Genomic DNA, 25,207 nt, shown 5'->3' on the forward strand with positions numbered 1-25,207 from the left:
TGTGTGACCAAGGCCCCTGAGTGTGTGTAAGTGTGACCAGGGCACTCCAAGTGTGTGTGTGACCTAGGCCCCAAGTGTGTGTGTGACCAAGGCCCCCGAGGGTGTGTGTGTGACTGGGGCACCTCAAGTGTGTGTGTGACCAATCACCCCGAGAGTGTGTGAGTGTGGTCAGGCACCCTGAGAGTGTGAATGTGACCAGGGCCCCTGAGCATGTGTGAGTGTGACCAGGGCCCCCGAGTGTGTGTGAACATGACCTGGGCACCCCGAGTGTGTGTGAGTGTGACCTAGGCACCCTGAGTGTGTGAGAGTGTGACCTGGACACCCCAAGCCTGTGTTTGATGATCCAAGTGTGTGTGAGTGTGACTGGATGCCAAGAGCATGTGTGATGTGATCAGGCATCCTGAGTGTGAGTGAGTGTGACTGCTCCAAGAGTGCGTGAGTGTATTCAGGGCACCCCGAGTGTGTGTTAGTATGACCAGGGCCTCTAAGTGTGTGTGAGGGTGACCTAGGCACCCCGAGTATGTGTGAGTGTGACCTGGGCACCTGAGTGTGTGTGTAATGATCAGCCCAAGTGGGTGTGAGTGTGACTGGATGCCCCGAGTGTGTGTGAGTGTGATCAGGCACCCTGAATGTGAGTGTGACTGCCTCAAGAGTGCACGAGTGTATTCGGGGCACCCCAAGTGTGTGTGTGACCTGGGTGCCCTGAGTATGTGACAATGTGACCTGGGCACCCCAGGCATGTGTGTGACAATCGCCCAAGTGTGTGTGAGTGTGACCGGGGCTCTGTGGGCGTGTGTGTGATGATCGCCTGAGCGTGTGTGAGTATGACCAGGGCTCCCCAGGCGTGTGTGTGACGATCACCCCGAGTGTGTGTGTGTGACCTAGGCACCCTGAGTGTGTGTGCCGGGGCACCCTGGGCATGTGTGTGACGATCGCCCGAGTGTGTGTGAGTGTGACCGGGGCTCCCCAGGCGTTTGTGTGACGATCGCCCCGAGTGTGTGTGAGTGTGACCTAGGCGCCCTGAGTGTGTATGTGACGATCACCCTGAGTGTGTGTGTGAGTGCTGGGGCACCCCGGGGGTGTGTGTGACGATCGCCTGAGCGTGTGCGAGTGTGACCGGATGCCCCGCGGGCCGCGCACGTACAAAGTACTTCTCGGGGTAGTCCCGCAGGTGCAGGAGGCTCTCGGAGACGGTCTTGCGGTCCTGCTCCCACTTGCGTGTGCAGAAGACCATCTCGGTGAAGTACCACATCCAGCCGATGATGGGGACGTAGGCCAGCTCCTTCTTGGCCAGGACCTTGGAGCCCTGAAACAGAGGTGGGCAGGCCGGGGCGTCCGCGAAAGGGGGCGTGAGGCCCTCCCCTGGGACTGCCAGGGAGCTCCCTAGAACTAAGAGTGACCGTGCATTCCGGGCCCGCAGAGACAGCTCCCCAGGACACGGAGGCCAGGGGGCCACTGACCTGGAGCTGCCCGCCCGCCCGCCAGTCAGCCGGAGGTCAAGGCCATGCCAGCCTTGCCCCGCGAGTGAGGGATAAAGGGCCAGGCTCCAGGGGGGCGGACAGGCTCTCCGTGGGGAGGACAGGCTCTCCGGTGGAGAGGACAGGCTCTCCGGTGGAGAGGACAGGCTCTCTGGTGGGTGGACAGGCTCTCCATGGGGAGGGAAGGCTCTGTATGGGGAGGACAGGCTCTCTGGTGGGTGGACAGGCTCTCCATGGGGAGGGGAGGCTCTCCTGGGGGAGGACAGGCTCTCTATGGGAGGGGAGGCTCTCTATGGGGAGGGGAGGCTCTCCTGGGAGGACAGGCTCTCTATGGGGAGGGGAGGCTCTCCAGAGGGCGGACTGGCTCTCCGGGGGAGGACAGGCTCTCTGGGGGCGGCCAGGCTCTCCGTGTGGAGGACAGGCTCTCCAGGGGCAGGGGGAGGCACCCGGAGTGGTCGGGAACCCCTGGGGTCGCGGGGTGCTATGTCATCTTTCACCAGCTCACGCAGGTGCCCACCCCTAGGCGTGCTCCGCCTCGCACTCCTCCTCACTCCTCAGCGCCCTTGCTGGCTCTGAGGGTGGGGGGACACCACTCTCCTTACAGACCAGGGACAGCGGCCCAGCGGGGTCTCTGGGTCAGACGCTAGGAAACCAGGAGGGGAATTCAAATCCGTAGGGGCACTGGGCACGCTCCACCTGTGCCCTGGCCAGAGCCTCACCAAGGCTGCAGGTGTGCAGGGATCCGGTGGGGTGGAAGAGGCAGGGGAGACACAAGACCAGCTTTGGATCTGATAGACTGCATTCTACGTTTTTTGCCTCTAAGGTTGGAATTAACCAAGATGCTCCTAGAAACAGCAGCTATTCACCAACGGCAGAGATGACAGAGGGAGAGATATGGACCGGTGGTGGCCTTAGCTGTGACAAGTGTCTGGCTCTGCCCCTCCTATGAGGCCCGGAATAAAGAACGATACTCCACCACAATACTCCAAAACGATGCCCCACTCTCTTTTCCTCAACACTCCCATGACAGCTGCAAAGCTCAGCAGAGAGGCAATCCCCCGACCCACCCACAAGGGCCAAAAGAGAGATGTAAACAGCCACCTGCTCCCTTGACCTTAGAAAAACAGCAAAAATTCTAAAGGACATCAGTCCTGAATAATCAATGGAAGGACTGATGCTGAAGTTGAAGCTGCAATACTCTGGTCACCTGATACAAAGAACTGAGTCATTGGAAAAGACCCTGATGCTGGGAAAGATTGAGGGCGGAGATTGGGAGGAGGAGGGGACGACAGAGGATGCCATGGTTGGATGGCATCACCGACTCAATGGACATGAGTTTGAGTAAGCTCCAGGAGTTGGTGATGGACAGGGAGGCCCGGAGTGCTGCAGTCCATGGGGTCGCAGAGTCAGACACGACTGAGTGACTGAATGGAACTGAATTTCCCCTTTGGGAGAAGAAAAAGCAAAGCTATCTTTCAGGTGGAGCCTCGCTACATTTTAACTTTGTTTTTGGTTTTCCCACACACAAATTTCCACACCTGCAAATTCCCTCGAAAAGAACCAAGCCTGAGGAATTCTCTGGCGGTCCAGGGGTTAGGACCCCAAGCTCCAAATGCAAGGGGCAAGGGTTCGACCCCTGGCTGGGTTACCAAGATCCTGCATGCCAATCAGAACAGCCAAAACAAGCAAAAAATGGAAGAAAGGAAAGAACCACGCCATAGAATCTGAGGGCTTGCCCCAGAGGACCAGAGGCAAGTCCCCGTAGGTGGGAGCACTCGCTGACAGAGGGCTGAGGGCTCACGGGGTGCTGGTACACAGGTCACACTCTCTCCAAGTCACCACGCGCCTCAGGGAAACCAGCTAAAGCCCAGCCCTTGTGTCCACGGGTGGGTCTCAGGCCGTGGGAGGCCCCCTCCCGTCAGCACAAGTGTTCTCACGGCCCCTGCGCACAGCCTACAGGATGAAAACAAAACATCCTCACAATGAACTGAACGTACCTTCTTGGCAGGTCAGGATTATTTAGAAAATTACATATGCCTGGACTCTTTCCAAAAATAACCTGTGGCGACTTGAAGGACTGACAAACTGATCTATCCTTTAGCCAAGAGTGTATGTGTGGGCTTAGTCGCTTCAGTCGTGTCTGACTCTTTGCCCCCCCATGGACTGTAGCCGCCATGGTCCTCTGTCCATGGGATTCTCCAGGTAAGAATACTGGAGTGGGGTGCCATGCCCTCCTCCAGGGCATCTTCCTGACCCAGGGGCTGAACCTGTGGCTCCTGCATTGCAGGAGGATTCTTTACCACTGAGCCACGGGGGAAGCCCGCAGCCAAGAGAGGGATTATATACTCCAGCCATGAAGTCTGGAGAAAGATCCTGTGTAGTCGATCACAGCTGTCTGCTGGGGACGGGTACCCTCGGGGGAATTTCCTATTAGTAGAAATTAACCATACCTCAATCTTTAAAAATTAAAGACTTCTATGAATCATGTTGTATATGATATATCATATCAAACAAAGGTAGCCAGTGGGCCAAATCTGCTCTGCCACCTGGTTTTATAAATAAAGTTTTATTGGGACACGGCTGCTCTCACATACACGTTGCCTACTGCTAGGAACGTGGCTGCTTCCATGCTCCAGCAGAGCTGCAAAGTCATGACGGAGGCTACATGGCCATGAAGCCTAAAATAGTCAGCTTGAATAATTACACACTCAGTTCATCAACACTCCTGATTTATAGCCGATGAAAAAAAATTGTTTTCTATGAATATTTAATGGCTGGGAAAATGAAGACTAACTTTTTAAAAAAAAATGTAGATTCAAAGCTGAGTTAATAGCCTATTCGGAAAATAGTAAAAGCAGAGAAAAATAATAGTAACTATTGCTGGATAGTGAGACTAGAAGTGATTTTTAAATTTTGTTAGATTTTCCTGCTTCTCAATCAGAAAACTACTTTGCAGGGTTCCCTAACAATGCCCTCTTTAGGAAATGGTTGACATCAGCACATCTTTAGCCATTTGCTTCTGGAGCATGAGGCTCCGGATCAAAAACAGTCTGGTTATTTTTCATGAGAAATGGAACAGAGGAGCCATTTGCAGTTTTATGCTAAATTCGTCCATCTTTGGTGATGGACAGGGAGGCCTGGCGTGCTGCGATTCATGGGGTCGCAGAGAGCCGGACACGACTGAGCAACTGAACTGAGTCCATCTTTCAGCCTTAAAACTCTGGGTGCTATCGTTAGGCTCAGGCCTTGATGTGGATCATGCTTACCTGGTGGGCCTCACCTTCCCTGGCTGTATTAAGAGAAAAGTCACGCTTAACTGAAAGCGTGGCTGTAAAGATCTAATGTCACATGGAAACACACACAAAAAGCTCCTCACTGAGAACAGGACACATGGGTGTTCAATAACGTGTAGCTATCATCGTCACCACCAAGCAGGCACAGCAGCTGAATGTCCCTTTTAACTCAACCCATTTCTTAAGCCAGGTTTGGAATGCAGTAATAACAATAATTATACTCAGTAGAGCGCTCACCAATAGGCCCTGGGCCAGCAGATTCACAGGAGCCAACTCATTTATGACCAAAAGACTTGAAACATATTTAAATATGCTTACAGTCTTCCAGGACACTTGATAACGCTACCAGTTACATGACTCCCCCAGGCCAAGCAAAGGTTTATATGCCTTTAAGAAAGAAGGTACGAGAAAATATATATCCAACTTTGACTCATTAAAGAAAAGCCAGAGGATTTTGTTTAATAAAAAAGAAAATTTGGAGTGTCTAACTCAGGACTATACTTCAAAAATAAAGGGCATGCTACCACTTCCAGGAATACACTTGGTTATGAGCTCAAGAAGAAAAAAAAAAAGAAAAAGGGCCTCCCAGGTGGCTCAGGTGGTAAAGAGTCCACCTGCAATGCAGGAGACGTGGATTCGATTCCTGGGTCAGGAAGATCCTCTAGAGAAGGGAATAGCAACCCACTCCAGTATTGCCTGGAGAATCCCATGGACAGAGGAGCCTGGAGGGCTACAGTCCATGGGGTTGCACATAGTCAGACAGGACTGAGCGACTACGCTATTTTTTTATGAGCTCAAGATGCATTGGCACTGCCCAGGGACTCCTTTCCGTGGCAACGATTCTCTCAGTGCCCGGGACTGGAAGGGATTTCGCCTCGCCCCAATTGTCTCGGGGTCCTTATCTGTGTCATCCGGACCCTAGCCAGCCTGGCCTAGCTGGAGAACAGGCAGAGACAGAAGGTGGCCCCCTGCATCCTTCCAGAGCTGCTGCTGCCCGGAAGCAACGCAGACAAAGCTTCGGATTAACTGATTAACCAGGTGGGAGCAGGAGAGGAGGAGCCTCCCACAGACCCACCTGCGGGCACCCAAATCCATGCTAACAGGGCTGACACAGCCACCGTGGCGAGGGGAGCCCCTCGAGAGGGAAACAACACTTCTCCACATCGAGAAACTTCTAACCCTGTCTGGAGCCAAGCAGAGCCAGACCAGCATCCATGAAGAAGCCGGGATGAAGGCAAATGCAAAGCGACCTGCGGTTTGTACCAGTGATGGGAGACTGCAGCTGCACAGGGCCAGGGCCAGGAGAGCAGGTTACACCCCACTCAGAGGATACTCCGTCCCTCCTGCGTCCTCCACACCTTACCCTACTTGCATAAGGAAACTTTCAATGAAGGGAAACGGATCTGGGTCAAAGACACGAGCAATGACGGTGCGCCTACTTGGTGCTATGTGCTTGATGAGGGATTTGGCACACAAGAGTGTGGTAGTGATTGTGCTCAGTCTGCGTCTTTGCAACCCTGCGGACTGGAGCCCGCCAGGCTCTTCTGTCCGTGGGATTCTCCAGGCAAGAACACTGGAGTGGGTTGCCATTTCCTCCTCCAGGGGATCATCCCAACCCAGCGATTGAACCCGCATTTCTGTGTCTCCTGCACTGGCAGGCAAATTCTTAACCACTGAGCCACCTGGGAAGCCATTTAAAATATATATATATATTACATATATTCATGAAACTCTTAAATAGCATGAAATGGGAAGGGTTCACCGAGGTTCAGAAAAGGCAGATAACCTCCAAGGTCCTGGAGCTGTTCAATGTAGGAACCAGGGGCAGGTTGTGGGCAGGTTTTGCATACACGTCTGCCTCTGCCCTGCCACCCTTATCAGAGAACTGGAGCCAGCAGACGGAAACGGAAGTGTCTGTTCTGGACACCTGGGCCCACATTCATTTCTTAGGGCGTCTCCTTTCTTGCTTAGTTTTACACGTTTGAAAAATAAAACACAGGAAACCTACAATTTGGGGGAATGTGATCGTTGATGGGAGGTTTATAGGAAGTAACATTCGTGTAGCCTTTCTGAACAAATTGGCATCGACAGTCTTCTTTCAGAAATCCGTGGTTAGAAAAGTGGTCCTTTTGGAATCAAACCCCAAGAAATGTAGGTTTTCAGATGCATGTGATCTGGTACAGGAAGAACCACGTTTCCCGTCAGTGATCAGAAGCATCCTGGCGAAATAAACCAGAATACTGACAGTCTGGGTTCAGTTCCTGATTTTCTTGCATTTTGTGGTATCTCTTTTCTGACTTGGATTAATAGGTTACGAGAGGTGGACTATAAAGAAAGCTGAGCGTCAAAGAATCGATGCTGTTGAACTGTGGTGTTGGAGAAGACTCTTGAGAGTCCCTTGGACTGCAAGGAGATCCAACCAGTCCATCCTAAAGCAGATCAGTCCTGGGTGTCCATTGGAAGGACTGATGCTGAAGCTGAAACTCCAATACTTTGGCCACCTGATGTGAAGAGCTGACTCATTTGAAAAGACCCTGATGCTGGGAAAGATTGAGGTCAGGAGAAGGGGACGACAGAGGATGAGATGGTTGGATGGCATCACCAACTCAGTGGACATGAGTTTGCATAAACTCCGAGAGTTGGTAATGGACAGGGAGGCCTGGTGTGCTGCAGTCCATGGGGTCACAAAGAGTTGGACATGACTGAGCGACTGAACTGAACTGAATAGGTTCAAAATCACCCCGCAGTGACCTTGAGCAGGCAGAAGGAATGCTGATGTGGACCCTTGGCCACAGCGGGAAGAGTCTGTCAGCAGAGCCTGGGACCACGGCAGCTGACCACGCCCTCCCCAGGGTCTCCCTCCAGCTACCTCCACCCCCTGCCTCTTGTTTCTCCCTTTACCTCCATCTCTCATCTCCTTCTAAAACCAGCTGCCTCCTTCAAGGCCTGGGCCCAGGGTCATCACCTTCTGGGATGTTTCTCCATCCCTGGGCACAGCAGTCCGTGTGCTGGTACTGCCGAAATGTTATTTTCCAGTTGTTGAAACACTGAAGTCCTTCCCCACGGGTTAGTAAACAGAGCTGCCCCCGAACTAGCCCCTCATATTCCACCTTTACCACCATGACCCAGCTCCTCCTCAGGACCTCTGTTTCCAAGCAAACGAAGGGCTGACACTCAGAATAATCCCCTGAAGCCGCTAGATGGCTGAGTGGTCAGATATCACACACGCACAGGGCGCCCCACGTGGACACGATCCCCCTCATTACAGTTCAATGGCTGCATCGCACGGTCTTATATGACACCTCATTGCCTCTCTGTATGATCTGAAGCCACTGAGCTTTCCACGCATCCTTGACCCGCCATCCTACCCAGCACAGTGACTTCTGCAGAAAACCTACACGATCCGCTTGTTGGGTAAACGTTTGGAAGACGCATCAGTTGCCCTCATTGTCATCTGCATCCTCGTGTCTGGAAGGCGCTGGGGAGCTTCGAGAGGGCCCGCTGCTTAGGAATCAGAGTTCCCTTCTCCTTCTGCTCCTCCTGCACGTAGACACGCGGCAGGAATTCCATCTGTTTTCAGGTGGAGCTGTAATAGACCATGTTAGAGGAGCCTGGCGGGCTGCAGTCCATGGGGTCACAAAAGAGGCGGACGAGACTCAGCGACTGAACGATAGCAACGGAAACGTGAGGCTGGAGGCTGAAAGGGGTGGCAGGCGGCCTCCACGATGGCCCCTCTGATCCTTGTCTCCGGGTATTTCTGGGTACCTCCTCGCAGCCCTGCCTGCTTCCTGGAGGGAGCGGGGCTCGTGAGCTCCCCTATCGGGCAGAAGTTTGCGTTACAAGAAGGCTGTGGCTTCTCCCTCACCTGGGTGTTTTCTCCCACCCAGCTCGCATTGCTCCCCTGGGGATCAGGGGTGCCTGAGCAGAGACCCAGGCAGGAGGGTCACCCTGGCCACAAACGGGGCGAACTTGGACGCGGGTCCCTGCACGGCAAGCCTTCAGATGCAACCACCACCCAGCCCTGGAGCGACTCTGCCACGACCCCCACGGAGCTGAGCCAGGATTTCGGGCCACTCAAATCGTGCCACTACATTCAGGGCTTGTCACCTGCTGTAGATAACTAACACGCAAGGCTTCTTTAAAGAGCCGAGCACAACACCCCAGTCGGCCTCTGGGGTAACCGCCAAGCCACGGTGACCCCAGAAGATAAAAATGGACACGAACGGCTGCCTTTATGGAGAGCTTCCCAGGCCCTGGAGCTGCTCAAAGACCCGACAAACACCATCTTAGGCAACCTTCAGGGCCACTGTGAAGGAGCCAGTGCGTATTTTTACTGCAGCAGAAAGATAAGTAAACAGACCCGAAGCTTCAGAAGTCATGACTCTTGCGTCGCACACCCTGGCCTGTCCACACACCACACTCACTCAGGGAGGAACAAGTCAGAGAATCCCTTAAAGACCATGACCAGGGCCCATGCCAGCCCTCCAGCTCTAAGGGAACCAGAGTCGCAGGGACAGGACCCCAGAATGACCAAACGGGGGAAAAGGTCATAAAAGACTGGAAGGCCTCTCCTGTTTTCTCTTTTTTTGAAAGAATCCCAGTGCTTTCTCCCCAAAACCAATTTCACATTTACTAACCCTCCTCTCAAGAATTTCAGGACTCCTCATGTGGTGCTGCCAGTGCAGAAGATGCAAGAGACGTGGGTTTGATCCCTGGGTTGGGAAGATCCCCTGGAGGAGGAAATGGCAACCCACTCCAGCATTCTTGCCTGAAGAACCCCATGGAAAGAGAAGCCTGGTGGGCTACAGTCCAAAGGGTCGCAAAGAGTCAGACACGACTGAAGCGACTGAGGCTGCATGCAAGAATTTCTTTGAATTTCACTCGCTTCAATTTCAACTCACTTCCTCTTGGGCTGTTACATGTGAAGATGAAAAATGCCTCATCAGGAACCTCCCTTATTACGTCCCTTCTCTTGTAAAATGCAAACTTCTTGGACTCCAGAAGGATCTCAACACCATGTGATACTTAAAAAAAAAAAGGAGATGACTCAGGTGAGTGTTTCTGAAGGTCAGTGAAGACAGAAGCACTGCTCCACGATCCGTATGACGAGATGCTGCCTGGTTCCTGTCAAGGGGAGGAGGAGTGAACGGGCCTCTTTGGAAAGGAGCCAGGCAGCTCCTCCTCCAGCCTCGCGCCCTCCAGGCAGACCTCAGCTGCTCTGGGAGACACAAATGGATGGTAACTGTTCCCTGCTTGGGAGAGAGAACGTCCCCCATCCCCGCCCTCGCCCTTGGGGGAGAACAGTCTGCCAACTTCCACGTGAGCTGGCCCAGCCCCACAAGGTCATGGGCATCCTGTCTCATCCCCTCGCAGTGCCTCTGCCAGCATGTGGCTTCATCAGCATTTGTACAGACGGCTGTGATGGCCACAGCACCCGCTATTTCCCCAGTGCTGGGTGGCCGGGAGACGTGGTCACTTGCTGCTTCCCTCTTCAACCCTCCACTTCTGGTGCCAACTCCAGGTCCCCAGAGAACATCTCAGCAAGAACCCAGACAACCTGCTGGCCCCCAGAGCTGGGTTACCTGGGCTCCCGTGAGGATGGAAACTGCATCATCCCAGCTGAGGTCCTGAGACCTGCCTACCCAACTCTGGGTGGGACTCCTAAAACTCCTGAACAGTCTCCAGACCAAGGGGCAAGGCTCGTGCCCTTGCACGCAATGATAGGTGTTTGGTTTCTAAGAGAGAAACGCAATCCGATTGCGGTGGTATTCGTTCAGGAAGTCAGGGCTGGAGATGAGCGGTCCCCGTGTCGTGGGCTGGATGGTCACTCTGCTGGGTAAACTTTCTGTAGCATCTGCACCCTAGGGTGCTGAGCTGTGCTGATCAGGATTTCAGAGTCTCTGCTAGAAAAATGCTCAAGGGCGCTGATAGTCACCACTCCACGAAAGCCTCCCCTTCTCAATCCTGGGCCCCCTGTAGTCCCCGGTCCGCTCTCCATGGGTAACTTTCCCTCCAAGCACCCCGTGGGGCCCACCCTCTTCTCTGTGTGGCACCCCTCCCCGTGGCTGCTGATTTTGTTTCCCTGAGCATCTCTGTGTTCCTGCTTCCTTAGTCCTGCCCCATCCCTGACCCTGTGAAGGTACTGAGGGTTTTCTCTCCTCAGAAGGAGCCCTGAACTGACCACGAGTTGGAGGTGGGGGAGGAGACAAGACTAGAAACGTTCCCTCCCCGGGTTGCCCTGGTCGTTTTCTGACACAGAGGGGACCGCCCACCACCACCAGCCACCCCTCACCACCCACCAGCTTTTCCTCTCAGTACCGTCCAAGAGGAAAGAGAAGCAACTGAGAAATCAAGAGTCACTAATTCCCATCCTGGGGCAAATTCTTTACCCAAACTGAGGCCCTGGCTGTCTATGTATAAACAGTAAATGAAAAACAGTAATGATACCATGTGGATTGGAAACAGCACAAATCCAGCGAAAGACACATAGGAGAAGCCCAAGGTCATAAAGCCACCAGGGGACCACAGGTACGGGATCTCACATCCTAAGCATGAGCACACCTAGGCCACCTGCGAAGCCCAGAAAATCAGCAGCTGCCCCCAAACTTCGCTTGAAGAACCGGTGTCCCGGGAAGCCTAGCTTGAAGGCTTGCACCACCAGTTCCAGTCAGGATGCGAAGACACCCCGGACCCTCTCCTGTAAGGGAGGAGGGTCTGTGTCCATGATGGGGCTCGGATTAGGGTGGCTTTCCTCTCCTCTCAGAGAGGATAGAGCCACAGAACTGTCGCTAAGAGCTCTGCCTGAGGCCCCCACAGCAGATAAAAGTGGATACTCGAATCTCTGGTTTTGTTCCTGAAAATGCACACGCACACACACACACACAGGTCTGCACAGACATCATGTCAGAACAAACAGGAAAACAGGAGAAAGCTGCTGGCAAGCAGGCCTGTCCATCCCTAGAAATCCCTTCAGCACACTCGCCCCCAGGCAATCCAGTTTTCTAGAAGTCTTCAGGTAGCAGCAGAGACTCACACTGTTTCCATCTCTTGAAAAACTGCTAACGGCTTTAGTTTAACGGCATGACAACCATTATTTGTCCCAAAGAAATTATTGGAACCTGTTTCCAAGTATACTTCCTTCTCTCTCCTTTTGCCCAATGTTTTGTCTTTTTTTAAGAAAATGAATATGTCCCTAAAAAATAAAATAAATATAAAAAAATATTTTATTTAAAAAAATAAATAAGGTTACTGAGTCCCTGTTAGCCAAGGGTCTTCCCAACAGGCAGAGACCAACAAGACCCGAGGTTCCAAAGTGACTCTGGACCCACAGGCCGCCGGGGACTGGACACACCGAGGCTGTCGCTGGGGGATCCGATTCTTAGTCTGCTCCACTCCGCATGGTCTTCAGACTCCTACGTTCTCTGCACTGCGGTTTTGTCTACACGGGCCACCAAAAACAAGCGCGCTGTGCACAGCCCCCCTGAGTCTGTGGGGGCTGCTCCGGGTGCCACACGGGCTCCCCAAGTTCTGCTGTGAGCCTCTCCCAGCCCCAGGCAGTACCTGCCGCCCTTCCTGTAGGGACACCTGAGCCCGAGGGCCTGGTACCTGCTCAGAGCTCAACCATTACTCCTCACTGCATTCACTATGATAGGGGTCAATGGAGAGGCCCAGTCCCAAAGGCAGGCAAGAGGTCAAATGAGTTGGAGAAAAGCAGGCTTTCGTATTCATTCAGAATGCTGAAGGTCACATGCCCTGGCCCTGGCATTTAGCTTTCTCAGGCCCATGAAGGTGGGCATTTTGGAGGCAAATGCTGCCCGTGACTCAGGGAGCCGGCAGAGCACAGAGATTAAGAAAACGAAGCTGTCACAGGGCTCAGGGCCCCCTGCGGTCTCCCGCAAATTCCCACTGGCGATTTCAGGTACGGTATGTCTATGCTTCAACGCTACTCTCTTGATTTGTACCCCCCTCCTTCTCCCACTGTGCCTACGGTCTGTTCTCTGCATCTCTACTCCTGCCCTGCAAATAGGTTCATCCGTACCATCTTTCTAGATTCCATATATATGCGTTAATATACCATATTCATTTTTCTCTTTCTGACTTACTTCACTCTGTATCCTAGGCTGGGGAGCGAGGTTCAAGAGGGAGGAGATGTGTGTATACCCGTGGCTGATTCATGTTGATGTGTGGCAGAAACTAACATAATATTGTAATTATCCCCCAATTAAAAATAAATAAATTGAAATAAATAAAAGGGGGGAAAAAGAATGCGAAGGTGGATGAGTTCCAATTCAAATAGACTTAACGGTTGTGTGATATGGAGCAGGGTATTGAAGTGTAGGTTTTACATAAGGGCAGGTTCCTGACTCCCAAATGTTTCCGCAAAGATTAAATGCACATCGTCACTGATGAATAAATATGATCCTTGCTCACAGCAGACAATCATCTTGATTCTGAGCAAGAAGGAAAAGCAGTCAGTTAAGAACATTTCAACAAGCCGATTAATGCTGCTGCAAGCGCTGAACAACCAAGAGCAAAAGGGCCAGTTATGGTGTTGGACAAAAGAGGTGTGCGGGTCTGACTTACCCCTAAGACCCCAAAGCGCTCAGCTAGGCTCCAGCCGCAGAGGAAGTCGATTTCAAACTTGTGGTTCAGTACGACAATGGCGTTTTCCTTCCCGTACTTGGGGTAGGCTCGGGGGTCCGTGTAGATGACGCACTCTGTACCCGACCACCACTCCAGCAGCATCACCAGCTCTAAAACAGAGAGACAGACAGGCCTTTATTTCATGCACCTCTGCGACCAGGGCTCTGGGCCCCTGGGACAGGTTGGCACAGCAAGGTTCTGCCTCCTTAGCTGGAAGGGAAAGCAACTTCAAGGGGTCAAGTGCAAGACCGTTTCAGCCAAGATCCCAATCCTTGAAAGGGTTTAGAAAGAGAAGGCAAAAAAAAAAAAAAAAACAAAAAACAAAAACCCAGAAGAGAAAACTCCACAAGTCTCCAGGGGAGGAGAGGAAGATTTGAGAAGGCAAATGACTTGCATTCCTTGATTAAGTACCTCAGGGAAAAGTAAATCTGAAAGCCTGAATCTATGCCCTGGTGTTTACAGAGCTCTGAAAGGCAGCAGGAGGCGAGATACAGAATTATTAACACTCTGTGAAATGACTAATTGGGACACTTATAAACTCCATCAAAGAACACTAAATACCCAATTTTTCTCTCCCACGAACGATGCTGGAGTGTACCAGGCATGATGAAGCCCTGCGGGGAAATACCAGCACCTGAAGGGCTAGGATGAATTAGGGTCATTCCCTCGTGGGCCTCAATGAAACTATGAAAACATTTATAAACGGAAAAGTCCTTTTCCAGGCAATAATGACCAACTTGCCATTTTTTTCTTCAGTGATACCTCTAAATCAGGTGCCCAACTCCCAACCTGGTGCCCTGAGGACAAGCCTTCAGGGTAGAAATTGTTGAGAAGAACAGCGGAACCTTGGCAATTCAAACTGCAGCTATAGAGCAGCTTTGCACCGCATTGTTACAGTACAGTGTGTTCAGCAGGTGGGTAGGTGGATGGATGAGGGAGCCCTCTGGGAAGGGTGGGCTTAGTCGCTCAGCTGACTGCTGAGTTCGTATCATAGTGATACGAACACTGTTATAATAAAGGGTCCTGTGTGCATGCTTAGTCTCCAAGTCACGTCACATTCTTTGTGATCCCAGGGACTGTAGCCCGCCAGGCTCCTCTCAGTTCAGTTCAGTTCAGTCGCTCAGTGTCCGACTTTTTGCGACCCCATAAACTGCAGCACGCCAGGCCTCCCTCTCCATCACCAACTCCCAGAGTTGACTCAAACTCATGTCCATCGAGTCGGTGATGCCCTCCAGCCATCTCATCCTCTGTTGTTCCCTTCTCCTCCCGCCTGCAATCTTTCCCAGCATCAGGGTCTTTTCAAATGAGTCAGTTCTTTGCTCAGGTGGCCAAAGTATTAGAGCATCAGCTTCAGCATCAATCCTTCCAATGAACTCCCAGGACTGATCTCCTTTAGGATGGACTGGTTGGATCTCTTTGGAGAAGGGAACGGGAAACCACTTCAGTATTCTTGCCTTGAGAACCCCATGAACAGATTCCACTCTCCATGGGATTTTTCAAGAATAGCAGAATGGGTTGCGATTTCCTCCTCCAGGGGACCTTCCCAATCCAGGGACTGAACCCGCATCTCTTGTGTCTGCTGTGTTGCAGCTGGATTCTTGTACCTGCTGAGCCACAGGGGAAGCTCTGTGAAGGACATGCTCCTTTTTACCACCACTTAGAGAGGCACCCATCAGGCACTCACTCACTCATCACCCGCCCTGACACACGCACACATGCACGCCCACACATGCACCCCTGCATGCACAAACCCACACACACACACACACACACACACAGACAAAGCCCAGCCAAGCCTCGTGTATGAAAGGCTGGACTTGCTGCCCTTGGAAGTCTCTCTCTCCTTGAGGCTGCAGACCGGCGATGTGGTGCTGGAGCCAGAACTCTCTGGAAGGCGCTACAGTTTAGTTTCTAAGCCCGAACCCTCTGGGGCTTTGGACAGGTGAACCCCGAAGCACCCCAGCCTCCTAATCTTGGAAGGGGGGCCTCAGGGGCTTTTGCGAGATGCTAGGGGCATCACATACAACAGGCGTTCTATGCAGAGCACGGGCCGAGCCCCGAGCAGACCCAGGCTTCACTGCCCACCCGTCTGGAACAAACCAGAACACACCCCCAGTGGACACCATAGAGTCTGCCTGTTCCTAGAGCTGAGAAAACGCTGAGCCCCCAGGCGGCTGTCCTCCGGGGGCAGCAAGCCTGGGGGAGCCATCGGGGGGGGGGGGGCGGTGCGCGCAGGTCAAACCCCTCCCGGTACTGATCATGGGGCCTGGACAAGCCCAAGGCAGAGCCACATCCAGGATGCAGCCAGGTCAAGTGGGACAGCTCCCGGGACACGTCCAGCTGTCACCTCCTGAAGGCCTCTCTGGGCCCTGCTGCTCCCAGCCCAGGGGAGCACTTGCCCCAGCCCCTTTCAGGGCACTCACCGCAGCCTGCGACACGGTGCCACCCCCTCCCCCACTTACAGGCCACAGGCCCCGTGAGGCACAGACCCTAACCTCAGCGTTTCGCCCCAGGACCCAGCCCGGTGCCGTCTCATGTGTGCTTCCAGCAAACACCGTCTGGTGGCCGGACACGTGTAGGCAGGATGTGCCGGGGAACTGGAGGTGTGGCCGCACGCATCGGTGGCTCCCGGGGTCCCACCCTCAAAACTTGCGCGGCTCGGACAACAGACAGCCTCACACCAAGAGGCAGCGAGACTGGGAAGGCAGAGGCGCTGCCTGGGATGGATGCTGTGCGTGGATCTGGGGGCCAGGCTCCCGTGCCGCGGGTGCCACTCGACGGCTGTAAGACTTCCCAGTCCGTTTCACAACGTCCCCGAAGCCTCAGCATCTTTGTGAATCCAGACGGGAAAAGCTGCTGGAGGTGTGATGGCTATGACAGCAGCTTCTGTGGTCCAGGCGCCCAGCGTGATTCTGCACACACAGGGGACGGTGAGCAGCCAGCTCCCGTGACTTACACACATGGCCCCCGGACAGCAGGCATGGCCCCGTGGGGAAGCGGGAAGGAGTGGAGAGGGGGACAGAGCCACAGCGGCTTCCGCACCAGGGTGGGCGGTCGTGACTGATGGTTGCGCCACAGAGGCCCCGAGGCGTCACCGGAGCATTTCTTTATGGAGGTCGCGGCAGCACCGAATCTGCTTTCTGAAAAGAGCACTCGGGCTCGAGTGGGAGCAGAGGAGAAGCAGGGGGGCCCGTGAGGGGTGGCTGCGGAGGCCCAGGGAGAGGCGATGACAGCCGGGCCAGGTGGGGACCAGGGGAGGCCGGGTTCCCCCCTCGCCTCGACAGGCTGGAGTTACTCAACTCAACACTGAAACCTCACCGGGTAAAATAGTTTTCCTTTTTCCTCCTAAGGGGTTTCATTTCTTTTTTTTAATTAACAAGAAATGTATTTATAGTCTAAATGAAAAATAATTCAATTAATCCAGAAGAATTTAGAGGAAACTGTGCCATTCCCCTTGAGGGCCCTAAGGCATGTCTATCCAAATCCCCTTTCTGGTTTGTTTCCAGTTGTAGCTCAGCTGGTAAAGAATCTGCCTGCAGTGTGGGAGACCTGGGTTCGATCCCTGGGTTGGGAAGATCCCCTGGAGAAGGGAAAGGCTCCCTACTCCAGTACTCTGGCCTGGAGGACTCCGTGGGCTGTGTAGTCCCTGGGGTCGCAAAGAGTCAGACACGACTGAGCGGCTTTCACTCTCACTTCAAAGGCCCCCTTGGGAAGGTCTCAGGAGGCGGGGCGGGCTCCGCAGGCGCCTGGTGGCTGACTGCTGATTCACCTCCCGGGGAGAAGCAGCAGCCGCACAGCAACGGCTCCCTCCTCTCCATCCCCTCGGCTCCTGACTCCCTGGCCCGGGTGGGTCTGCTCCTGCTGGAGGGCTTGGCTTCCGCCCCCACATCGCCCACGTCATCTGCCCCTGCCCCACGCCAGGTGAACTAACCCACTGCAGTCTCAGTCTGGCCTCGGAGGGGGAGCCTGACCTCTGAGTCCCCTCCGTCCACATCCATCGCCCCTTCCCGAGGGCCAGCCCTGGGCCTTCCAGCTCCAGCGTGAGCTGCACAGACCACAACCCTCCAGGGCCGGTCAGCCCCCACATGTGACTAAGGACCACTCCCTTCTGGGCATGGGTATCTGCCAGCAGCTCTGCCTCTCTGGTTGAACGCTGGGCAGTTCCTCACCAACAACCACAGTCCTGCTCCCTTCCTCAGAGTTAAACACAAGGAACAGCTTGGGAGGTGGCCCGTCCTTAGGGGGTTACACGCGCACGTGTGCGCACACACACAGTTTTCCCCCCTTGAATGGGTTCAAACTTTATTGACCTTTGTAAACACACGCATGCAATTATTTTCTCCAAACAGTGTATTTGGGGTTATTTCCATGTTAATACAGATAGATACACAGAGGTATCAGCAATTATGGACTGGGCTCTGGATGTGGGCTGGGCCATGTTCCAAGGCCATGTGCAATTGCATTAAATCCTCACGTTTAGTGGTAAAGAACCTGCCTGCCAATGTAAGAGATGCAGGTTCATCCCCTGGGTCAGGAGGAGGGCCTGGCCACCCACTCCAGTGTTCTGGCCTGGAGAATCCCATGGACAGAGGAGCCTGGCAGGGCTACGGTCCGTGGGGTCGCAAAGAGTCGGACTGTCCCCATCTTAAAGATGAAGAACAGGGGCACAGGAATAACTCATCCTTTGTTCAATTCAGGAAATTGCCATTTTCCAGGTCAAAACTAGTCAGAATGGCAGTTCCACTTGGGATAACCAGCTGCCTGGCAGCTCCTGCTTCGGACATATTATGATTTATTCAGCCGTTCCACCGTCCATTAGCATCCCTCCCCAACCCTGTTTCTTATTGTTACAAATATTGTAGTAAACATCCTTGAAAATGCATGTTTTTTAGAAAATTGTGTAAGGATTTCTCCAACATAGGTACACCAACAAGTAGAATTATGGATTGAAGAGTATATGCGTGCTTAGTTGCTACGCCTGACTCTTTGCGACCCCATGGACCCCACCAAGCTCCTCTGTCTGTGGGGTTTCCTGGGCAAGAACACTGGCGTGGGTTGGCCCTTCCCCCTCTGGGGTGGTGAGCAGGGGGGGAATCTTCCCGACCCAGGGATTGAACTTGTGTCTCCTGCAGTGGCAGGAGGGTTCTTTACCACTGAGCCAGATGCAAAAGGAAAGCTGTAAACGGAAATGTCAGTATTTGTTTAAAGCAGAAGCTGGAGTGGATGCAGGGAAACAGGAAGGGAGAATCCGCCCCACACAGATGTGAGATCCGTGGTCAAGCGGGTGGCCTGCTGGCCCAGGGCCCCATCACTGGAATCAGCTCCTGCATCCTCCGGCCCTGAAAGGAGCCAACACTTAATATCATCAAGGTCCTTCCGCCCACTGCGATCTCAGCCTGCATATTAATTTCTGGGCCTCGTAGGAGCCAGGGGACACCCCAGTCACCCCATTCTCCCCAGAGGTGTGGACTGGGCCCACAGGGCCCCCCCGGGGGGGGCGGTGGTCAGACATTGGCAACAGACAAGACGTACAGCTGAGGTTTCTTCAATATAACAGCAATTTTGAAGCTTCCTGTCCCATTTAAAAATGTTCACTTTGCTCTATTTTGCACTTTATTATTTTCATTTTTTATTTTTGGCGGCCACGTCCCAAGGGCAGGGTGGCCAGACACGCTGGAGAAGGCCCACACAGGTGTCTTCCAGGAGCTCGGGCACCTCTGGATCCTGCGACTCGGGGCCACGCCCGGCCCTGGCCAGTCATTGCTGCCTGCTTGGCAAACCCCGCGTGGAGCCGGGTGGGGCCGGCTCTGAGCTCTTCAAGGTAATGACTAGGGCGGGGCGGGAGGGAGAGGAAGTGACCATCACTGCAAATCTCAACCTGCCGCCTCGGATTTCAGAGGCGGATCGGGGTGGGGGGGCCAGACTCTGGCTGCAAGGGCACATCAACTGAGGAACACATCTGTGCTGTGTAGCTCGATCACAAATAGGAAAGAGGACGTAGATGAACAAAAAGGAGAGTGCAGCGGGGGGAGAAGCACCTGGTTCATATTTGCAAAGAAGGAGGAAAACCGTAACAACCAACATCCCCTGAGTCAGCGCATACATCACTGTTCCCATTTCACAGCTGAGGACATGGAAACACTGAGGCTGAGCAGCTGGGCCAGCTCCCAGCGCCAGGAGGTCAGTGCGCTGGGCCTCGAACCCAGACAGGGAGACCTACGAGAGTCCATGAGGACACTAAAGCCATGAGTATCAGGTGACGGGGAGAGAAAGCGCCTTTAGGGAGGGAAGAGATAGAGTTTAGAGGAGAAAACACACCTCTGGCCTTGGGAAGCCCTTCTCTGTGAGATGAAAACGCCCACCTCAAGGCTGCCAGGAAGGGTACATGTGCTAAAGCGATGACAGCATTTCACACTCGCCTGCCCTGGAAACAGGGTTTTTCTCCTCCTGAAAGCTATGACCACCAAGGATAACACAGCGATGATGGCAAAAGAAATGATGAATGGACAGAGGGGACAGCCAGGAAAAATAAGCAGCAGGTGACCCCCCTGCCTTCAGCCCTGATGTTGGTCGTCCCAGTCCAGATGCTGGGCAGCTGTAAGACCCGGCTCCTACTGTGCTGGATCCCAGGGGTCCACACGCACCCAGGAACCCCAGCAATTCTCCAAACCCACAGCCGACCCCTTCTGCAAGCCCAGGTGGTTGTGGGGGACTCCCTCCTTTCCCACCAAACCTCTCCCCGTGTGCCCATTTGCACCTGCCATGAATGACATTTCACTCCTCTCTGCAGCCCTTTCTGGAAACAGTGTCGAGAACACTAGTAAGACAGGGAGGCAAAGTTCCTGCAGAAAAGACCTCGAAATCCAGACTGTTGATTAGAGTTCACTGTTCAAACACCAGCAGCCAGAACTCCCCAAGTCGGGGATGTGGGGAGATGTCATCAAGATTGAGGAAAATGGCATTTTTATAATTAACTTCATCCAATCTTAATAATTATACAATCACATACATAATTTATATGTAATCTATAAACTAAGTGTATATAATTATGCACTTATAATGTTTTTTTTAATAATTTGGCTGATAATTTAGGTTAAAAATGAAACCTCTCAGCCACAGGATTTTCCAAAATGCAAAATGGAAGAAGTTTCTGGGGTGTGATGTGAGACCGCTGCCTGTTGCAGACTTACTTATATTTTAGTTTGATCTGTGCTGTGTGCCAAGTCGCTTCAGTCGTGTCTGACTTTGCAACCCCATGGACTGTAACCCACCAGGCTCCTCTGTCCATGGAATTCTCCAGGGAAGAATACTGGAGTGAGTTGTTAAACCCTCCTCCAGGGGAGCTTCCCGACTCAGGGACCGAACCCACATCTCTTGCATCTCCTGCTTTGGCAGGAAGGTTCTTTACCACTAGAGCTACTTGGGATGCCCCTTATTTTGAACTATTTCTAGTTAATCCCCCAGCATATACCTTTTTGCCATAACCAGATTTCAGTACTTTCTTTCCGTGACACCGAACTGGGCGCCCAGTTGTATCTGCAACATTTCCATCCACACCCCAATCACCCGGGCACTGCTTTTCCCACTTAAGTGCCCAGGTCACTAAGCGATGCTGAGGCACGAAGCCCATAAACAGATACTCGGTGTATCTGTGCTACTAACATTTCATAGGATGATTAGAAAAACAATGTCTGAAAAAGCTCCTTAGAATGAGGGGAAGGTTGGGAAGCCCTGCAGGACGTCTCTGATAGAGACGGCAACACCAGAAGCCACTACTCCTGGACCACACCGCATCTCCATCACGTCCTCCCAGACCCAGACCACACGGCAGCTCCATCGTGTCCTCCCAGCCCAGGACCACACGGCAGCTCCATCGTGTCCTCTCGGCCCCAGACTACACAGCATCTCCATCACGTCCTCCCAGCCCTGGACCACACCGCATCTCCATTGTGTCCTCCCGGCCCTGGACCACACGGCATCTCCATTGTGTCCTCCCAGCCCAGGACCACACAGCATCTCCATTGTGTCCTCTCAGCCCCGGACCACACAGCATCTCCATCACGTCCTCCCAGCCCTGGACCACACGGCATCTCCATCGCATCCTCCCAGCCCAGGACCACACGGCATCTCCATCACGTCCTCCCAGCCCTGGACCACACGGCATCTCCATCGCATCCTCCCAGCCCAGGACCACACAGCATCTCCATCGCATCCTCCCAGCCCAGGACCACATGGCATCTCCATCATGTCCTCCCAGCCCTGGACCACACCACATCTCCATCACGACCTCCCAGCCCTGGGGACATGCGTGTTTCTGTGCAGGATTTGCTCCTGGCTTCCCTGGTGGCTCAGACGGTAAAGAATCTGTCTGCAATGCAGGAGACCAAGGTTCAATCCCTGGGTCAGGAAGATCCGCTGGAACAGGGTATGGCAACCCACTCCAGGATTCTTGTCTGGAAAAACCCCATGGATCTCATCTAGCCTGTGCCCAACACCAGCTTAACACACTCATTGAGTCCTCACTATCCACAGAGGAAGTGAGACTCCTTCACCAGCCTCTACTGCTTGGTCCACCCTCTACTGCTTGGTCCACCCTCTTTCTTCTGCATCCGTTGAGCTAAGGCCAAACTGAACTATACACTGTTCCTAGAATCACCTAGAACTCACCGTACCTACCCTTGGCCTCTTGTCCAAGTTGTTCTCTTGGCCAGAAAAGCCTTTCCCTTCCATAGAATCCCCAAACCTTCTCCAAGTTCCAAGCTTCAGCTCAAATGAAGATCTTGTCCATGAACTTGGGACCACCCCCACCTTCTATGAGAAGTAATCTGTCTCTCTTCTAAATTCCCCTTAGGGACAGTGTCTATGATCCTCTGAAGTCAGGCAGCCCTGATCTGAATCCCCGCTCCGTCATTTACTACCACCCCCCACCACCACCGCTGACACGGGCATATCACTGAATCTCTCTAGCTTTTAGGTTTAGATGTGAAAAAGGAATAATAAAACATCACTCACAAAACTGTTATGAACACTGAATAAGACTAACACTTGGGACTTCCCTGGTGGCCCAGTGATTAAGAATCCACCTTTCGATGCGGGGGATGTGGGTTTGATCCCTCGGGAGGGAACTAAGACCCCACATGCCGCAGAGCAGCTAAGCCTCTGCGCTGCGAGCACTGAACCGGAGCACCTCAACCAGAGCCCTTGTGCCGAGCTAAGACCTCCCTAAGGCCTCCCTCCCCTGACGCAGCCACAAATAAATAAATAGTTTTAAAAAAGACTAATGTTTGACTAAAGGCTGAGCACCAAAGAACTGATGCTTTCATACAGTGGGGCTGGAGAAGACTCTTGAAGACCCTTGACTACAAGGAGATCAAACCAGTCAATCTTCAAGGAAATCAACCCTGAATATTCACTGGAAGGGCTGATGCTGAAGCTGAAACTCCAATACTTTGGCCAAGAACTGATGTGAAGAACTGACTCATTGGGAAAGACCCTGATGCTGGGAAAGACTGAAGGCAAAAGGAGAAGGAGGTGACAGAGAATGAGATGGTTGAATGGCATCACCGACTCAGTGGACATGAGTTTGAGCCAACTCTGGGAGATGGTGAAGGACCAGGAAGCCTGGAGTCCAGGGAGTCACATGTGACTGAGCGACTGAACATAAGCGTTTGAAAAGGAACTCCAGACAGCAGTGGTAATGAGCGATCACCTTTCTCCCTTGGATCTCATGTTCTTTCTCGAAAGTCCGGTTCTGTTGGGTCTGTGGTCTCCTTCCACACGGACCACACAGTCCCTCAGGGAGGGACTCATCCAGCTTGTTGTCCTGCTGCCCACAGCACACAGAACAGGGCTTGCACAGATAAATATCCATGAATTGCCATCATTTCACAGCTGCTGATGCCATGATTTGTAGCTAAGAGAAAATTCACAAGGATCCAGGTCATGTCAAAAATCCGTTAAGGGTGGCAGAGCGCTTGGGCCCATTTAATCCCACTCCTGGGAATAAATCTAGAGAAAACCATAATTCAAAAAGACACGTGAACCCCAGTTCACTGCAGTGCTATTTACAATAGCCAGGACATGGAAGCAGCTAAATGGCCATCAACAGAGGAATGGGACAATGATACACAGAGAAGATGTAATACTTACACGCAATGGAATATTACCCAGCCATAAAAAATAATTTTAAAAAATTTAAGCAACATTAAAAAGTTATTAATCTCTTTCAGTTCAGTTCAGTTCAATTCAGTCCCTCAGTTGTGTCCGATTCTTTGCGACCCGATGGACTGCAGCACGCCAGGCTTCCCTGTCCATCACCAACTCCCAGAGTTCACTCAAACTTACGTCCATCAAGTCGGTGATGCCATCCGACCATCTCATCCTCTGTCGTCACCTTCTCCTCCCGCCATTAATCTCTTTAGGAACACTTACAGTGTAAAATCTACTGAAGATAAATATCTACTCTAAATTGTCATCCATTTAATGTTTTCTCTCATCTTCCCTCGTCAAAATATAGTGAGCCTTACATTCATAAACGAGATTCATTACTGACAGAAATACACATACTGTGATTGTTGAAAAGGATCATAAAAAATTGAGATGCTGAAACGCACACAATTCCCAAACTAAATTTTAGGGCCAGAAATGTGAGGCAGAAACTACCCTGCAATTATTGATTAAAAAAATGTTTTCTCCACAAGAAATCGTTTCCTTCTCTCAGCCTAGGAGGCCACAGGTTCTCGGTTTTGTCTTTTCTAATGCAGAAATGGTTTCTCTGTCAGAGTAACTTACTTTAAACCGATCATCTGCGTCATTCATTTAGTTTTGGCTGTGCTGGGTCTCTTCACTGGGTTTTCTCTAGCTGCGACCCACGGGGGCTGCTCTCCAGCTTCGACTCACAAGGGGCTGCTCTCTAGCTGCGACCCACGGGGGCGCTCTCTAGCTCTGACCCACGGGGGCCGCTCTCTAGCTGCGGTGCCTGGGCTCTAGAGTGCGTGGGGGCTCAGTAGCCGTGGCGGTCGCACTCAGCTGCTTCTCCGCATGTGGAATCTTCCCAAACCAGGGATTGAAGCTGTGTCTCCTGCATTGCCATGTGGATCCCAAGGGACCACCAGGAAAGCCCTGTCAGAGTCACTTTTAATTGCGAGAATAACATACAGATTGTTTGCCCTTCTCTGACTGGCGATAAATGAGACCACCAGAGAGCTCTGGACCAATCCTAACATCAGTTATTTCATACAAAACTTCTTGCGCTTTCAGCAAGGTAACATTCTGTCCCTGTTAAGGTTTCCAGACAGAATGCAAAGTGCCCAATGAAATTTGAATATCAGATAAGCTTCAGATGATGCTTCAGCACACGCACGTCTCCTGCAATGCCAGGTGAAAGATGTGCTAACATATCCACCGTGCCATGTCTGGGAGATACTCATAATAACAATTATTCGATGTTTATCTGATATTCAAATTTAACGGGGAGTCCTGAATTTTTACTGGCTAAATCTGGCAGTCAGAGTCCTTATCAAGCTAGCAGTAACCATGGCAACAAGCACTGGTGTGGCTCTAGGAACGAGCTGGAAACGAATGGTCAGGGTTGACTGGCACCCACGGCCCCATGGGGCTCCTACCAGCATCACCTCAAGCACCCTGAATGGCCATCTGCTGAGACAGACGAGGTGGACATTTATTCCCCACTTCACAGATGACAAAATGGAACGCACATGGCTCTCCCAAGGTCACGCAGATCTGGGGTAGCAGGACTGCTGCGCTCGGGGGCTGCCACCTGGAATTCCCCAC

The 25,207-nt window shown here is 52.6% G+C and overlaps 1 protein-coding gene across 3 annotated transcripts in view; it reads right to left on the reverse strand.

Annotated features, from left to right (window-relative positions):
* Window positions 1-25,207, reverse strand: part of AGPAT4 (1-acylglycerol-3-phosphate O-acyltransferase 4) — a 134,248-nt gene that overhangs the window by 15,451 nt on the left and 93,590 nt on the right. For all 3 annotated transcript variants that reach the window (XM_027972637.3, XM_027972636.3, XM_027972638.3), the window contains exons 3-4: window positions 13,355-13,524; window positions 1,145-1,306 (exon numbers count right to left, since the gene is read on the reverse strand). In XM_027972637.3, the coding sequence (XP_027828438.2) occupies window positions 1,145-1,306; window positions 13,355-13,524 (332 nt within the window). The remainder of the gene's footprint in view (window positions 1-1,144; window positions 1,307-13,354; window positions 13,525-25,207) is intronic.

Source organism: Ovis aries, chromosome 8 (genome assembly GCF_016772045.2).
Source record: "Ovis aries strain OAR_USU_Benz2616 breed Rambouillet chromosome 8, ARS-UI_Ramb_v3.0, whole genome shotgun sequence".
NCBI lineage: Eukaryota > Metazoa > Chordata > Mammalia > Artiodactyla > Bovidae > Ovis > Ovis aries.